The sequence below is a fragment of the Silene latifolia genome, chromosome 9, assembly GCF_048544455.1.
Source record: "Silene latifolia isolate original U9 population chromosome 9, ASM4854445v1, whole genome shotgun sequence".
Lineage (NCBI taxonomy): Eukaryota > Viridiplantae > Streptophyta > Magnoliopsida > Caryophyllales > Caryophyllaceae > Silene > Silene latifolia.
In genome coordinates this window covers 59,379,121-59,398,479 of record NC_133534.1, presented here as the reverse complement: position 1 = coordinate 59,398,479, position 19,359 = coordinate 59,379,121, and the positions used below count along the sequence as shown (strand labels likewise).

The following is a 19,359-nucleotide window of genomic DNA, read 5'->3' as shown; positions in this document are numbered from 1 at the left end:
TTGGAGGAAAGAGAATGAAAAAAATATGTGAAACAAACAAGAACAAAAGGAATTAGTATCACTCATGCGTCATAGGGGGTGTTTGGTTCATCCATCCTAGGTATGAGCAAAAGCATCTTAAAACAATCGGAGACCCGATGCAAAAAATAAAATGAGGCCCCAAAAATAACAATCGAAACTTTATAAAAATGAACATACCGTCAGTTTTCTATTTGCTTAGCAAATAAAGTACATAAATCATTTTTATTGCTTAAATAAATATAATTACTCAAACTCATTCTGATAACTAATGATTAATCAACAAATTAATTAAATAAAATAGAAGAGCAGAGAACAATAGGTCTACACATTAGAGACAACCTAATTGCTTTTCATTTAGTCATGAAATTAGGATACCGCCACTGCCTAATTACTTTAGATTTACACATGAAGTTTAGAATTTGACCCAAAATTATCATAAATTAAACAAAATAATTATGAGGTGCAAACAAATTAAAACTAAAACTCATAAAATTAGAGAGGAATTTCTACTCATCTTCATATTATTTGTTTTTGGTAAGCCTTTGAAATTGAAATTGATGAATTTGGGTAATTTATTGAAGAAAGATTTAGAGCATCCACATTGAAAAGAATTGACCATCCTCTTAGATGAAAGAGGGTGCTAAGAGGATGTCCCCTTCAATGTGGCAACATCCTCTTTGAAGAGGAAGAGGAAGACATCCTCTATTTATAGAAGATGTCCATGTCTTGGCCCTTGTGCCATATAAGGGGAAAAAAATGGTGGTTGGGTCCTACTAAAAGATGGAAAGGAGAGGAATTGATCATCCTCTTTGATGTAGAGAAAAATAGAGGATGAAGAAATTGGAAAGTGGGACAAAAAAATAGAAAATATTGTGTCCAATGAAAAAATTAGAAAAAATAAAAGAGAGGAAGATGACCTACTCTTCAATGTGTATGCTCTTATAGTAGATTAGAAGTAATTGAATATTTGTGTGGAGACTGAAAGATATTGGGAAGGAGAAAATCTGAAACGTCATATCGGGAAAGAGAAACTCATTTGTAGTTTTAATTTTTTTTTTTTTCTTTTAAACAGTGAAGATTGTGTACTTGGGCCCAAAATTTGGAGGCTCGGTTCGGGCGCTTTGGGCTGCCTTGGGCCTTAAACGCCCATGAGTATAAGGTATGAGTTTGAAATGAGCTAAACTCATACCTTGTGTTTGTTTTATATTTTTTTACAATTGGATACGCATACTTCAAACTCATGAGGTATGAGTTTTTCATGCCCAAGGGGGAGGTGAGTATAAGAATGATACCTTTGGCTATCAAATAAAAGAATATAATTAAAAAGAAAAAATTTGTGAAAAAATCCATATTTTTTAAATATTCATAAAATTAAATTGTTTCTAAGAATTTTTCCTGGAAAAATACAAACAATAATTTTTTCCTGACATGCTTAATATATTTAAGAAATAAAATATTATGATATTTAAAAAAACATTAACATACATAAAAAAAATTATAGAATTTTTTTAATTAATTAATAACATGGAAATTTAAAGTAGAAATTTAATACATAAGGTAATAGTACAAAAAATTGTTAATAAAATAAACAACCAACAAGATTTAATTTCGCATCCAGAATTCAACCAAACTCAAGGTATGAGAAATCGAATTCCAAACTCATACCACCCTAGTTTGATTCCTAACTAGGTTAAAAGCCCGTGCGTTGCAACGGGTTAACTAACTTGATTATAATGAAAAAAATATTATAAAACATTAATGTTTACGTCTAATTATTTGTTTACATATGACTCAAATATCTCTTTCAAAGAAAATAAATGATAAATACATACACGTCTACCGTTTATTGATTATGCGAGAAAAATAAATAATAAATAAATTTTGCTATTAATTAAAGAGGTAATAATAGAAACTCTAATAAGATATCTCTAATAAGACAATACTTAAGAGACTCAAAAAAATTTGGTTGGTATTTAAGTTCCAAATAACTCCTATTTATAATTGTAGGTTCACCCCACCTTATAATAATTTTCCGATGTGGGACAAATGGACTATTTATACATTATATATTAACAGCACCTACATTATTTTTCAATATGGAACAAATAACATTGTCATAAATACATTATCTTTTTCGCACCCAGTTCGACATCCAACCCGATTAATAATGAGAAAATACTATATTATGTTCGTACGATTTTTCTATACTTATATGTATGATATGATGTTTTTTTTTTCTAAGTATATTATCTGTCTCACATTAAAAAATAACGTATGTGTGGTGAATATGCTGTACTACATATAAATAGTTGAATTGTCCCATATCAGATGATTATCAAGGTGGCGTTTCCTAAAAATTAATTTAGGAACGTATTATAAATAATATTTTTGGATGTAAAAAATAAAGTGTAGAATGTTTTAAATATTATAATTTATTATATTATATTATGTTCAACTGATGCTTCTATTTTTTATATAAAAACTTATGCATTTCATTTGGTAAAAAAATATCGTTAAAAAAATTATGAAAATAATATAATTTGATTTGTCGTAACAAATGCTATCGTTAAAGTATAAATTTCGTATAATTTGTTAATATAAAAGATTGTGTACTTCTTAGTATGTTATATATCCCACATTGAAACTGTAATACTACGGTTTGATGAGCCTCTGGGTACTCTATCGAGTGAGTCTTACTCTGTCGAGTAAGGGTGTTTTGAATTTTAAAACAGTGTTCTGCCTGTAGGGTACTCGATCGAGTAGCTTGGGCACTCGATCGAGTAAGCGGCACTCGATCGAGTACGTTAGTTACTCGATTGAGTAGCTCGGTTTACGGGCAATGTTTTGTCGGGTTTTGTTAATAATGCGAATAGGTATATAAAGCTTTCCGTCATCAATACTAAACACTTTTATCAAACCTAATTACTTCAAAAGAGATTTCAACCTACGTACTTCGCATCTTTCGTATTATTGACAAATCCCGGAGCTTGAGAGGTCGGAATTCATCATCCTTTACATTCTTGTGATCCTTGCGTCGAGGGTAAGATCTACGTACCGATTTTATAGTATTTTATTAAGTTTGTTTAAACCCTAATTTGGGGGTTTGGGGGTTTTGTTGTCTTTTATGATTGTTAGTAATTGTATGATCATATGTTAGGAGGAGGATTCGTAGAAGAGGAGTTTTGATAACAACTGTTGAGACCGTCTGATTGTATTGCATTTCAGGTAGGGTTTCCCTACTCGGTATTAATTACATAATGTGTGGTGATTGTGCTGTAGTTAGTGATTGTTGGTTGATTCAGACGGTTGTGATTTCGTAATATTGATTGATTCAGACGGTTGTTGATTTTGTGTTGTGATTACTGTTTATCTGTATGTGATCTTTGGGGTGCGTCCCTGGCTGAGTGGAGTCACTTGCGGGAGTGGCTTCACGCCCTTGATTTGCCTCATGTGGAACCCGCCACAGGAGGGATGTGCACATTAATGGATTTGAGTTTATCGCTCGATGGATGAGCGGGGCTTAGGTGGGAACGGTTGCGGTCCCCCAATGGCGGCGAGGAGTACCTGTTGTGATGGGTACTCTGGCAGGGCTACACACTTTAGTGTGTAGTCAGTTATGTGGAGACTGGAGATGGAGACTAGGGATTGTCTGAGCTGTTTGTATGTTTGTTTCATTGTTACTTCGTTTTATGTAATTAGTACTGACCCCGTTTAAATGTTTTAAAAATTGTGGTGATCCATTCGGGGATGGTGAGCAGTTATTGAGCAGGTATGATATGACGCACATGGGATAGCTGGGATGAGTTATCACGTGGCTGTTAGAAGAGTCTTCCGTTGTGTCAGACGATGTCTTATAGTTGTGACAGTTTTGGCTAGTAGACATTTTTGAGTACTTTGTATTTCAGTTTAACAGTTTTGGTTTGGACATGTAATCACTTAAACCGTATTTACTTTTAAAGTATGTTTCTTTATTGTCTTATGATTATCATTGCCTCGGGTAACCGAGATGGTGACGTTTTCATACCTTAAGTGATCCTGGTAAGACACTTGGAGTATGGGGGTGTCACAGAAACATAATCTAGTGTGATGAATATATTACATATAAATAATAAAATTTTCCCACATCGAAAGATTAGCACAAGGTGGGGTGATCCTATGATTATAATAGGAGTCATCCTGGAACTTAGATTATATATAATGTATAAATATGTGCAAATGATAAGAAATCTATACTCTAATGATAACATTATTTTTACCACGAATCTAATTATATAATTTTCGTAGTTTTTTTAAAGATACTTTTTGGTCAAATGAAATGTAAAAGCTTTTATATAAAAATTATAAACTATCACTTGAGTATAATATAGGAAATATGTGTTATAATAATTAAACATTCTCCACATTATTTTTAATATCAAATTATGGAGATAATGATATAAACTCTTAAGAACTCTCTAAGATAATATTTGAGAGACTCAAAAGATTTTGGATTGATATCTAAGTTAAAAGGATGCCTTTTATTTATAATCACAGATTCACCCCACCTTTTGCTAATCTTTCGATATGGGACAATTCTATTATTTAAACGTTTAATGTGGGACATATAACATACTAATGTTATGTCGTTGCTGGTGAGGCAACTCTTTTCTGTTTGTTTTTGCTTAGTTTGTCTTTTGTCTCAGGGAACTTTTATTTCTTTGAGACCGTTCTCATGCTACTTACCATCAGCCGCATCAGGTTTCCGCAGAATGAGAATGAGTCTTTTGGTATTTACATAGACAGATTTAAGGAATGGCTTACACCATTTACATCAATGAAAAATTAAAAGTCCAGGCTTACACCATTTACATCAATGATAACTGACTTTTTATACTCCCTCTGTCCCGGTCATTTGTTGTTCTTTGGTTTTGGCACAAAGACCAAGAAAATAGGAGAGAGTCAGTTACTAAATGACATGTAGATCAAATTGAGTGTGAATGACCAAATTATTTATCAAATGCATTCCTAAAATAGAAATGACAACAAATGACTGAGACACCAAAAAAATGTAAAAGGACAACAAATGACCGGGACGGAGGGGGTAACTAAGAACAATCTAAAAGATTCTCACTTCAAAAGATCAACATTTTGACTTGCTAAACATAATCAAAGTAGACTTTAGTCACATGGTAATGTGATTGTCAAAGAATGTCGTGGAAGGAATTCATTAAACTCAATATTCCATATCATTTTGTGGAATCATTCTACTATTCTGATTTTATGAATATCCATTAATTGGAAAATTAGAATTCGTTGTGCAAATCCCTAGAGGAATTAAATTACGTTTATTAAATTAAGTTTTAGGGGAAAGATTGTGTAAGAATTAATTTGATTAGATTTTAGGTATTAAGGGTATTAGACGAAAAATTAATGAAAAAATGTATGTGAAAACGTAAAGTTCGTATGTCCATAATAAAAACATCCTCCACATTATTTTTTATATCATATTATGGAGATAACTAGTTTTGTGACCCGTGCAATGCACGGGTTTTATCAAGACGCTTCCTCAAAACTTTGTTTTGATACGAAAATTTAATGAAGGGGAAAGAAAATGTAGACCAATTTTTTGGAAAACAATATATTTAATATACAAAAATCATTTAAGAATATAGATAATATGTTTTAATATTATAGATAAGTGAATTAAATTAATTTATAGATAAATAAATTAAATTAATGTCATATAATAATAAATTAATGCCGGTTGACGAAATGAGCGGAAAAAGGGAGATTGTCGTTGTCGGTAGGAACAATGATGATAAGAGACGTGGTAATTGGGTATGAATGTGTGTGTGGCATTGAGGTTATGCGGTTGACGTGAGCTTCAAATGTCTGCGCGGCTTTTTTTATCCTACGTGGCATTGTCTACGTAGACTTAATTGGTCATTTTAAGGTAGCCTTTTAATAATATTTATAGATGATACAAACTCTTAACTTTTAAGAACTCTCTAAGACAATACTTGAGAGACTCAAAAGATTTTGGGTTGATATCTGAGTTCCAAGGATGTCTTCTATTTATAATCATAGGATCAGCTCACTTTATGTTAATCTTTCGATGTGGGGGAATTCTAATATTTATACGTTCACTGTAGAACATATAACATATTAAGAAGTACATCATCTTAAATATGTGCAAATTATATGAAATCTATAGTCTAATGATAACATTTCTTACAACGAATCTAATTATATTATTTTCATAATTTTTTTACCGACGTTATTTTGCCAAATGAAATGTAAAGGTTTTTATATAAAAATTAGAAACATCGCTTGACAATAAAATAGGAAACATATATTATTATAGTAACTAAAAGATTTACCACTTTATTTTTTACATCAAAAATATTATTTATAAAACTTTCCTAAATTAATTTGTGATGATGTGGATAGCCTTTGTGCGAACCAAACGACCCTTCAAATAAAACAACCCTTTTACAGTATGGTGTGGTTATAGTGACGGAGAGGGAATAGTAGATAATTATGAAATGAGAAATTTTTTTATTGAAAGACCTTAATCAACTCATATTTTAATCCTAACCTGACCAAAACGCGTATAAACCCGACTACAAACAAACCTGCACAAACCCAATTGCCACCTCTAATTGCACATAACCTCGGATACACCATTTATACCGAACACATTCTACCTAAACCCAAAACGACTGAACTCATTACCCTTCCGCTTGTCCCCTATACGTATGAGAGTGAAGATCCTGTCTCAACTCTCAAGTTATCCCCAGGTCCTGTAGTTTCCTATCCCACTACATTTTATTTTCATTTTGCCACTGTAACTTTGAAATAATCATACTCAAATTAACAGTATATGATTGTCTTAGTGATGATTTGTTGGACTATTACCACATCAGATAGAGGATTTTAACTCTGCTCGTGCCCTTATATACAGAGCACAGGAAACATGTTGGATTTGTTCACATCCATGAAGAGTAACAATCAGCAAATCTATATGATACATGATTACAATAGTCACATTGATTGCAACCCCTGGAAAATAAATAAACAGTAATGTTCCAAGGACTATGAAAACGACATGTATGGACGATTTGTGCCTACTAATACTTGCGAGAAATAAATAAATAAATGCACTAAATGTTTTAATAATCTCATTCCCACCCGGCATTTAAGGGCAAAATGGGCAAAAGACAAAAAAAAAAGGACTACATTCATCTGCAAATTCTGAAGGCAACAAGAAACACGGGCTCCAGTGTCCAGTTGTAGGAGAGCTACAAACACATTTCCTCCAGGCTTTCATCCCAACACATACCACATTACTAGAGCTTTATCTATCTCTTCTGCAACATCATGCTAAAAATAATGAGTAATAGACAAAAGGAATTTGTTGGGCATGGTTATGAAGACGAGTATGGATTCTTCAATGGATTTTGGCATAGCAGCTTCTTCCTAGAGGCACATTTCTGAGTTAACATGTGTGAACCGCGCCACCTCTAATTTTACTGTTTGCTGATGCGAGGCGCAAAGTGGTCTTTTGCTCTGGATTCTTAGATATCAGATATCGACCCCAAAATAGTTAACAAGAAGAAAGATACATTTCTTTTTTTGACATATTTATGCATAATACATGTACAAGCTGTTTGCTGCAGCACAGGCTATTGAGTTTTCAGAGGGATGCCATGCTAGGTGAAGCAATTTTGTTGTGAAGTCAAAAGAGTTCCCATTAGAATCGACACCCGGACTCTCAGATCCTGTCATTGGCATTCCCAATGGAATAGAATAAAATATGAGACTTTATTTTAACGTAGTTTTAGGCTTTTAGAAGAAACAATTTATCGAGGGCAAAAGAGGTTACCTCTTCTAACGACGTTGCCGCTCATTGGTTTTGAAAGCCTCGATGGGGTTTGTACTTGTCTCCTGCAGTTTCCATCAATCATACCATTGTAAAAACTAGAATTGCATAAAAGTTACTCCTTCAAATTCAGAAATACCATCCATGTTTCCACATTGGTTTATCCAGAAACACCTCCGTTTTCTTTGTAGGGTCGCTTATTAGTTAGAATTTCTTTATTGTCCTGACTTTTTGGGTAAATCACGCAACTATCCTTCATCCCTCCCACCCAACCCTTGCAAGTGATGTACTTGCAATAGCATCTCTCTTAAACGTATGTTGATATTTAGCAAAAGAACCACTTGCATTAGCATTTCAAGTAAACAATACTTGGTTATTTCTGGGTGGGGGTGGGTAAAAAAAAGTTACCTTGTAGGGTTTTTGCTAGCCTCTAGAGTTGTGGCCTCTGCACTGCCAGGAGAGCAACCAAATACACGGAATAGATTGCTGAAGCACAAAAAAATACTGAATGAGCTTCATCAACAACAAACACATTACTCTAATGGCTCAAATCCCACCATTTGGGGGTGGGGGGGGGGGAAAAACTCCTTACTCCATTCCCTATCCTCCCCCCTCCTTTCTCTCCCTCCCAATATCTTATTCTGCACATAAGCGTACCTGTAAGAACCAGTTGCCACTCGCTTCCCGTCGCCACTCAGGCAACACTCAAATTTGTCGAAGATTGAATCATTTTCATATAAATCACATAGCTGGAGCAATAATGCACATTAGTTAGTCTGAGCTGAAAAATAGACAGGATAGAAGGAGATGATAAATTCAAGTATTAATGTTTCACCTTGGGCCTTAAATACTCATGGACCTGAAAGGTTGCAACAGGACCCGAATCCATATTGATGTCCCATAACTGAATAAGAACAGGAGTTAGATAAGAAAAAAGTAGACTAAACCTCACATATTTACATGCTGAGACCTATAAGCTTCCAAAGCTAGCTGCTAGCAACAGTTATTCTGTCAGAAGTTGACCCCCTTTGAGACCAGAAACAAAGGGTAGCACACTATCAATCATTCAATCCCAATAAACTTTTGACTGAACCCACCCATATTTATTCAAATCAAGGCACTGAGATTCTCTCCCTACCAAATTTGGTGGTCAACTGATGTCAAGTTTAACTACTGATTTTTCAGAATAAACAATGAAAATATGCCATGTATGACTAATTAAAACAAAATAAAAATAAATAGTAGCTATCATACATTCTGAGAAAATAAGGATTAAAGTTGACATTGTTTGACCAACAAAGTCAAATGGGAACATATTGATTTGGAAGGAGTACTAAATTAGACAAAACAGGCAGACCTTTCTGATATAGCTACATCTGAGTCAGTCTATCAGACACCCATGTGTAATGAAAATTAATCTGTCTGAACGATTTTTTAGCTCAGGTAGCATTAATTTCCATGTTCTATGCATAGCACATAATTTTATTTACCTTAACTTCAGATTTATGCCACTCAAATACACACACAAACAAAAAAATAAGTAAATAAATAAAACGACATAGCTAGAGCAATCGTGCATCTGCAGAAAGCACAACCAAAGCTATACTTGACCCCTCCCAAGGCTTCACAATCAATAATTCGACAGCCTTTATCACTTCGATCAATCATGACAAATACTTTCTCCTAATCACATGATAGTCCTCCGTTAAAGCAAATTCCATTAGTTTGATTAATGCACCTCACCTATATTGAAACGACGAATGGAGTTGGCTTGAGCGGAGGAAATATCAATAAGCAGTATGTGGGGAGGACGGCAAAACATAAACACTAGTGTAACGTTACTTAGTAACCTTTTAGACGACAGAAATTGAGTGCTTTGCAAAAATCGTAGATAAAAAGAAAAGGGAGCATCTAAAACAATCATCTATAGCGTAACCTTTTTTTTCTTTCCAATTTCTTTTTAGATGAGAGAAGCAAACGGGAGCATAGAGAGGTCCACCTAATCATTAAGCAAGCTTTTTTTCACAACTCTATCTCATACTGCTTGTAAGCGCTAGCACGTAAGAATGTAGGAGGACCTCTATCAAAAAAATAGCCAATGCCAACACACTGCACTAAGTACATGATAAAAACATCAAGAACATGTCTAATTAAAATAAATACAGCAAACCAATGAAAACATCTTAATCTCTCTACATATATTTGAAATTGGATGTTACATGCAGTCTCTTATGCAGGACGTAAACAAAAATACCACGTAACATAGTATCATACACACTTGAAGGAGAAGCTTTGTTGATCCCACGAGTATGATCTTTTTAAAATCTTAGCATATAGCAAAAATGAGACATGTCTGCAGCAAATCCTTATCGACCCTCAAGGAGAAGATCCAGCAAAAGGACATTGTATGTCTAATAACCATTCTAACATGAAAAGAATTATTTAGATTTTGAAATATAGGCTTATCAACATCTCGACGCTATGAAAACCTGGATTCATAGCACTTGGCGCATACTTGGCTCCAAAAGAAAAAACCAATCGTGGCTGCATCAAATGCATAAAAAAAATCTCCACAAACTAAATAATTGGACCCACTCGAATACTTGAGTACTATTTCCAGAGAAGCTAATGAAGTTTGACTAAGATGATGACAACACCTCACCCGCGCAAAAGATATTTCCATTCAGAAATGAATAGAAACATCCTCAAATTCCTAGTCATATTAGAAACATCATTGAGAGTTCTATTCTGAATATTTCTCATCTGATAACACATACTACACATGTGCGCACAGAGGTGATGATTGGGCGGAGAAGGATTAGCAAAGGAGGCAACAGTCCATAAAGTGATATTGACAACAAAAATGCATCTCTTAAAAGAATGAAAATTTCAATATCAATTATACATTATAGGACATTACACAACCTTGAACACATAGGTGATGACGATTAGAAGGAAAATAATTGCCAAGGAGACCACAGTCCATAAAGTGAACTTCATAAGGACAAATATCTCTGTTAAACCAAACGAAAGACAGCATGGATTATACGGTATGCCATGTGTAGGATTAACCAATTAAACAGTCCCTCCTTGGCATAACAATCATAAGTAAGTCTCTTAGTTTGAAAATGCGCAAGGCGCACCGAGGCGCTAACGGGCCGAGGCGCAAACCGCAAGGCAAAGGCAACAGGCGCTCGTTCTACGTGATGCGTCCTATTTTTGATAACAAATTTCTGATTTCCAAATAAATTTTTGGGCAACAATAGCCTTTTTAGGAGTTTTCAAGTTGGCTAACATGTCAAGGAGTAAAGTTATGAATAATGGGGAAAAGAAATGGTGAGCTTTGTCTAAAAGATATGGAAAGTGCGTACTAGTCAGCCTTGTTAGGTGAGCCTTGCCTAAAAGGCGCTCCTGAAACACACCGAGCCGTTTTGGCTAGTGTCTCATCCAAGGCACGCCTTAAGCGCACTGAAGGCGCCCTTTTTTGAAACTAAGGTAAGTCTGGAAGAGATATTAATCGCTTAAGGCGCGCTTTTTTAAACTAAGGTAAGTCTGGAAGAGATATTAAGTATAATGGCATATTCATCATTCACCAGTCAGAAATATACAAGTAAAAAGTGAGAGATAAGAGACCTCATAAAAAAGAGGCACCAAAAGAAAATCCAAACCTTCAGTGTCATGTAGTCACGGCTAAGTATGTATCTTCCATCCCTTGCAAATTTAATATCTGAAATTGAGGCAATAATTTCTGTAAAGAAGGATCTGGATCCTGGTGCTTCCTGTTCCTCAAACCTGCAAAAACGAAACCAAATCAGGCATGGAAATTCTCTGCAAAATAAACCTAATCCATGACACCACCTCCAGAAGAGAAGTATTAAGAGAATTAAAAGAGATAAAAGGGCTAGTAGATTGTTCTTTCGTGCCCTGTCCAAAACATAACGTCCAAGCTGTATACAAAAAAGAACACCAAATTACTCACAATTTTGCATGGCTGTCACATAACGCTGACTGTCTCAAATCAATGAGGCGGATTGATCCCTTTGAACTACTATATGCCAATGTGTTGCAGTGGCTAGGGTGAAACTCAGCTGACGTGATAACCTCTGCCAGAAAACAACAATAAACCTTCGTGAAGGTTGAAGCTTATGAAAAGAGGAATCTCGGTAGTCATGCAGCATACAGAAAAAGCACAGATAGTTGGGTGTCCAAAGAGATAAAATGAGTATATAATAGAGAGTAAAAGGACGCAATGACATGAAAACAAACACAAAGATAAACACCATTTATAGACAGAAACTCTACTAGCGACGATGAATCATGTGATCTTGGTCATTGACTTATCAAAAAATCCAAACTTTATAGTTTTCCCCAGAAACTATTTGGGTTTCTTATGCAATCCTGAGGTGTAAAATGGGATCACAGTCACTATTCGTGTTTCCTGGAACACTCAGGGCTCATTGCAGAAAATGTCACATGAACAAGATGTGAATCACTAGTTTGTATATAAGGATGACAGCTTGTTCTTAGGTGGCCATCTAAAGTAAAATGTTCACAATTTGATAACTGAATCGAAAAATTCTCAAATGTACCACATGTGAATTCACTTTTCTAAAACCATGTCAGCCTGTTCTGCCAAATAAGTCATCGCTCTCTTGATCAGTGTCAAAAAGTGAGGGCCCACTCCAAGCTTAATTATATGGGTAAATGAATGTGGCAGTGGCAGTGTGGCACCGTTAGCTGTGTGAAGACATATTTTCTTCAAATTGTGAATAACTGATGTATTCATCACTATTTGAAACCCGTTCTCGTTTCGTTTAAAATCGAGGTCACAATGCCGCGGAATCATCATCGACTCGGTCGTCGTGCTCCAAGTAGCGGTTATCGCGGTGATATTTGTTTTACAAGCTTTAGTACATATTTTATCATCTATTGGCTATTTCATCAATGTTATACAATTTTTAAGAGCTTTTCATTGCAAAGTTTGGTCAGTACAACTCGTTCAACTCGGGCCTTACCGCGCCAAGTTGGCCGATACACGTTATAAATCAGTTGTCTCGGCCGATATTTTCCTATTTTAAATTTACCCGATACATCTTGGGATATCTCGTATAGGCCGCCTCCGACACCGATACATATCAGCCGAGATTTTAAACCATGATTCTCCCTCTTACAGTCTTACTCTAAGGGATTACTCTATTTTCCTTATCGTATATCTTTGGGATTGCTCCATTTCCTTTTGGGCTCTTTTTTGAAGTGTGGAATGACAATAAAGGTGAGACCCACCAATTAAAAGCTAAACACAACATTTCTTTATTGGGTTAGTCCTGCCACCTACATGCATTTCTAAAGAATTGTACCAAAAGAAAATGGAAAAATTCCTAAGGATGTAAAACTTGTACTACCATATATTTTATCATGCTTTAACTCCTCAGAGTCAAAGAACTGGAGGCGGACTTTTACATCACAGAATGCTCAAGTATATATACATACACCTACATTCTCCAAGTTGTGGACATTTTCATCATCCATGAGTAGATCTAAACACATGAGCACATCAAAACCAATGCACATGGTGTGATGGGGTGACCTACCGCTTACTGTATCATCCTAGATTACTCAACTATTTTTCAAAAAAAAATCATCTCTAAATCTGGTACCCTTGAGGTCGGTTTTTTTAATTTTGGCAGAACATTACCCCAACTAACCCATGTAAAACCCAAGTCATGAATAACTCCCTCATCATCGGCAACACAAGAGCACATCTAAACCAATGAGCGTAGCGTGATGAGGCTGACCTACCACTTACTGTATTACTCTAGATCATTTCACTGTTTTTCAAAAATCAACTCTAAGTCTAGTTTCCTTGAAGTCAAATGTTTCTGCTAGAACACTAACCCTACCGACAGATCTACACTCATCTACCCAACCGCCAAACTGGGGGGAATGAGAGCAAATGAAGATAACAGATTCTAAGAATGTCTGCGGTCAGAAAAAATGACAGCCATTAATGCGAACAAATTTTCGCAGAAGATATAAAATAAGCGACCCATAGCCAAAAAAATCAAGTACCTAATACCTAATAACTGATTCAAAAATAGAACAGTCACGATGCTGTAAAGTAGTTTTCAGAAGCCAGAAGATACCAGTCAGATCCTCCATATTTTGAGGCTTTACATCAACAATATTGAAACTCTGATTGCTGATCTCCAAGTTCCAGAGGTTTATACGCAGATCATCAGCTGATATAAAAGTTTCTCCGTCGCTGTAATAAAAACATATGAAACTTGGTATCACAAATGGCTCCGCATAACATATAGCTACAACAGCTAAAAGTGAGTGTTAACAAGATGCCCCTGTCCTGAACGGTCTAGATGCCTATAGTTAGCTTGTATTAAGAAAATAGGTTTTGTTGAATATTTTAAGGAGGGAAAGAGAAGAAAGGGCAGACGGCGGGTGGTGTTTTGTGTGTGGGTGGGTGGGGGGGTGGGGGGTAGGGGTATTATATAAGGGACCTAATTTGGTTTGTTTCACCCTCCTCCATTTCCCTTCAATCCAATTTGCTAACCAAATTAGGGAAATAGTCCCCCTCCAACATCCTCCATACAAACACAGGGTTAATGTTTCTCACACCAACCTTCATCTGATCTATCATTGTTTTATCTCAAACCATCATTCCTTTAGTTTGTTTCAGTGTTGTAACCAAATGTAATAAGAAACATAAAAAATTCATCACATTATTGGAAATTTGAGGCAACACTTTAAGACTACCATCAAGGTCATCATAGCAACCACTCTTGACTATTTTGTCCTCTCATACTTTAGAAGTGTCAAAATTCATGATAGATGGTTCCAATTTTAGATAGGAAAAAAAAAACCATAAATATATGACCCTGATTGCCAGGATATGCCTCTGGGATGGAAATACATAGCACCAACTTTATGGGACATTTAAATCTATAATTATATGCTCATAAGAACCATCACCTGTTTTGTGATATTGAATTAATGTGATAATCATGAGCATGGGCATATACTCTTCGACATCTAGCTACAAGGCTAGTCTCGTTGCTGGTGACCTGCAAAATCAGAGCAATCAATGTTACCATCACCACATTCACCAGTAGTTCCACTATCTAAAAGAGAGGAAGATAAAAAGCACACATATTTCCACAAAAGATATGACTACAAGGAAATTAAATTTGGCTGTCATGTTTTTACTAGCTAAGAATGATGTGAGAACAAAGAGCCCCATAAACTTTATCAATTAATCTGCAACAAGCATAGTGAATCTGTAAATCTACACAGCCTTCCAGATCAGATAGAATTCAAAAATACAAAAGACCACCCGAACACAAAATTGTCACAAAATATGACACTACCAGAAAACCACACTTCGACCTATACAAGTTTGAAAGTAAGACGACGTTCCTGAGGCAATTAACCACCTAAACACTATTATTTGTCTAACTTCTGAGAAGAGCTTCATTGGAGGTTCCCAACAAAAACAGAGACTGCATACCCACATGGCCACATTGATACATGTTGTTTGATGCAAGTTGCATGCATATGATTGATTTATCAAAATCTCATGTCTGAGTGTAATTACAAGACCTAGAGGAAGACCTAATTTCCAGAATGCATGAAAAGGGGGGAGGTTACAGTAACATGAATTAGATTGGGTACAACTACCACAGGTAAGCGTAGTGAGGATATTCCTCCAGGTGGGAACGATAGGTCATCACTCAAGGAACCAGAAAACCTGTCTGCATAACCCCCGTTTGCAATATTTGGTTTAGTACTGTTTGAAATACTAGCGTCCATATTCATTTCACTTATCTTCTTGATCTTCTTTTCTTGAACCTGTAACAATTTACAGGCATGAAGCACACAAATAAAGTAGCAGTTCTCAAACAAAATAAAAACTACAGAAGGTCTTAGTTGCTGGCACAACACACACATTTGTCAAGCATTAATGAAACATCTGTCAAGCATTAATGAAACAGCGTTCTTGATCAGACTAAATTTCAACCAAACCATAGGAAAGTTTACATTGCATATGGTAATTGGTAACTTGGTAAGTAGTGATACAATCATTGTGCAGACAATCAGCATATGGAATTTATCTCTAGTATATATGTTCTCAGAAGAGATTGAATCTAACTGCACATTCTCAATACACGGAGATGCATCTGTAAAATGACGCATCCTATGTCAATAAATCTCGAGATGTCAGAAATTAATTTTCACTTTCGTAATCCCACCAAACAGCTTCTTTGTCATAGCAAAAGGATTTTGAATGCTCAACACCCCTACCTCACTTTTTGTAGGTGCTTCTCTAAGCACTAATGATGTTATTGTCCAACCAAACAATTACAATGTGGTGGTCACAACATAGCCAATCTTGGTTAAAGAATAAAGCCCAGATTCCAACCAGCCTATGCCTAGGGGTTTTCCGGCAAGCCTCATAAAGAGTATGACAGAAGTGTCTCTAGGTAGTCGAATCAAAGAAAGAGTTGCAACGGTAAAAGAAAGAAAAAAAGTCACACCCCAAACTATTAACAGTCTTATTAGCAGACAACCCACCAGATATAAGCTCCGTTATAACAGAAAACAGCCATCAAGCAAGCAACAAAGCATCAACATATATCAGGCATGAGTAACCTCATGTCTATCACTCTTGTTCATTTGCACGGCACACCTCTACATAGTTCCTACTTCCTAGGTTGACACTTTTTTGCAAGCTCATAAACAAAATTGACGGATTTATAATCACCAAGGGATTGTCTACAGCCAACTTTAGATATTTATAATCCCATCATGGTTTAACTCAGCTCGGCTCTTTAACAATCAATATCCTCGCTTAGTAATTAAAAAAAATTAGAAACAAGGTAATATCAGAATCGGAATTCAACATGATCAGAAGTTATAGAGAAGAATAGTAATCCTCTTATACAAAGACAACTGTCATTCTAAATTATGATGATTTGGCTAATTGAATTCTAATTCTAGTGGCTCACTCCAACTTTAGTTATATCACATAAACCTCCACGAACAGACCAACTCTGACCAAAGAATAAATAATAAGCAAACCAAAACAATTAAACACCAGACACTCACTAAACAGGTATGACTTGATATTATCTGAGTAAAAGCAAAAATGGTAGAGAAGAAAGACCTACCTTCCAGAACTTGATGGTCTTATCATTAGTTGATAAAAGAAATAATGAGCTGTTGGCAGTTTGACACCATTTGATTTTGTTAATTTTCTCCTCAATTTCCAAACTCTTGAGGTAGTCAAACTAATCAAAGAAAACCGAAATCGGTCATCAACAAAGCACGATTAAGTTTGAAAAAAAAAAATCGGCTTTGTATCGAAAAAATATGCAGCCATGTAATAATTATATAAAAATTTTGCGATGTTACCTCAGGCTCATGACTTTGAAACTCAGTTTTATAACGGAACTCAGGATGCCTACTAACTGAGTAGTCCATGCTCTCCATCTCTCTTCTATTAATACCATGCTGCATTAAGACAGCAAAAAAGAACAATAAAGCGATAGACCATTATCATGTGTGAAAAAGATGAAATTTTGCAAGACTCACATCCTTCGTGTCTGTCCTCTCAAATAAAACCACCCGACCACCACGGTCACCAGTAGCCAAATGATCTCCAGATTTATCAAACTCGATCGCTGATATAATATCAACTGCATGAAGAGGAGCAATATATAGTCGTTTTTAGCTATAACCTATCAAACTCACATGCTGCATGGCATTGTGTTCATTTTAATAAATAGAGAGAGTTGTAAATGAGAGAAAAGGAGATAAGGTAAGATAACTACCAAATGTGTGTAGCAGCTTAGCACCTAAAACAGTTCCTTAAAGTTGAAACATTTTTGCTACACGATCATTTCCCCTTACACTAAATTTTTTCTCTTAGTCCAGTGATACCTATGCACGGAGGCGTTTACTAGGAGTCTTATTAAAAAGGGCTAGAAATTTTCAGCCCATTGCCAGATTAATGTCAGTTTTCCACTCTAAATGCCAAGTGGCTGAGCTTATAAGTTCCGCCACTTGCAATCGCTGCAAGTGACGATTATAACTTTCATTAGTAAAAAAAGCTCCACGGTCATTAGCTGAGCGGGGGAAAAGGGTGTTTCTAAGGTTAAAGCAGCAGAGCTTAGCTAGCACAATAACAAAATCAGGATCATATCCATACATACGAAGACGATGGTATCCATACGTATTTCGAGTATAAGAATTACTTAACAAACTAATTCATCCAATCAAAACAATGTCGTTCAAACCAACTAAAAGTCTTGCATCCGATCATTTCACACCCTAACTAGAAATTACCCCGCAAATTATCAGATCCAACAATAAGAAAAAAACCTCGCGTTTAAACCAAATGAAGTAATTCATACAATTGGATCTCATTAAAGTCTACAACATAATACGGCAATAAATAGCATGAATTGAATAAAACAATATAATACCTTCTTGAACTTCTTCACCGGCGGCACGTTCGCCGAAAACCTGAGAAAACTTCCAGTCAAGCGAAGCTGAGGCTGAAGGCTCACCTCCGCCGCTGCCGCTGCCGCTGCCGCTCATTATTATCAATCCCCCAATATCACTTGTAGGTCAAAATCAACCACCGAAAAACCGACTCACTTCATCCGAAAGAATCAATTACAGCCCTAATTTCTACCACAAATTATTATATTTTATTATCAGAAGGTCAAATCAAAAACAAAAAAAGAGAGAAAAAGGATTATTATAGTCTGAAATTGTGATAATTGTTAGGGGAAAAACGTAAGCTCCGTGAGAGATTCCCCCAACATTGGAAGAATTAATCGGATTTTGATGATTCTCTCTCTTCAACCTTTGTTTTTCTCTCTCTCTCTCTCTCTGTGTTCTGAGGATAGAACTGGAATTTTAATTTTAATTTTTATTCTTTTTATTTATCCCGAGGAGATTAAAATGGAGGTCGTGTTTCTTCTCTTTTTACACATCAATCACATACATTTACACATCTTTGTTCCACTTCTACCTAGTAGACTACTGACTAGTATTGTCTATTTGTCTTTGTCTTTTTTAGTAGATGGATGAACAACAAAAGAATCAACAAGTCTGCTCGACTATCATTTTTTTTTTTTGCTTTAAGTTGTTCTCTCCTAAAATGGATCATTTTTCTAAAACGAAATTTTAAAATTATTTTATAGTTAATTGTGTTCACTTTTAAAAAAAAAAAAAAAAAATTACCAAAAAACTGCGCATTAACTTGCCTATTGTATTTATTTTTAACTATTTTTTTTATGTGTTTTTTCACATACAAATTTTACTCTTTTACATACGAATTTTACAAATTTACCCTTATCATTTTTTTCATTCTCTCACACTTGATTTTTTTTTCCCTGTCCTCAACTCCCTTCACCACCAACACCACCTCCGTTCAACACCCCCTGCCTCGCCAGTCC

The 19,359-nt window shown here is 35.4% G+C and overlaps 1 protein-coding gene across 2 annotated transcripts; it reads right to left on the bottom strand.

Moving 5' to 3' along the window:
* Window positions 1-6,984: 6,984 nt before the first annotated feature.
* LOC141599809 (serine/threonine protein phosphatase 2A 55 kDa regulatory subunit B beta isoform-like) lies at window positions 6,985-19,068 on the bottom strand. 2 transcript variants are annotated; one of them, XM_074419928.1, is made up of 14 exons: window positions 18,379-19,068; window positions 17,486-17,589; window positions 17,306-17,404; window positions 17,062-17,181; window positions 15,572-15,742; window positions 14,867-14,958; window positions 14,026-14,144; window positions 11,862-11,985; window positions 11,551-11,674; window positions 8,718-8,786; window positions 8,540-8,631; window positions 8,291-8,368; window positions 7,886-7,947; window positions 6,985-7,781 (listed from the first exon to the last, which is right to left on the bottom strand). In XM_074419928.1, exons 1-14 carry the CDS (start codon window positions 18,491-18,493, stop codon window positions 7,645-7,647), a joined length of 1,506 nt encoding a protein of 501 aa, XP_074276029.1. In that variant the 5' UTR covers window positions 18,494-19,068; the 3' UTR covers window positions 6,985-7,644. The 2 variants fall into 2 exon arrangements, with proteins under 2 accessions (XP_074276029.1, XP_074276028.1); XM_074419927.1 differs by having other exon boundaries at window positions 15,569-15,742; window positions 18,379-18,930.
* Between the last annotated feature and the right edge of the window lie 291 nt (window positions 19,069-19,359).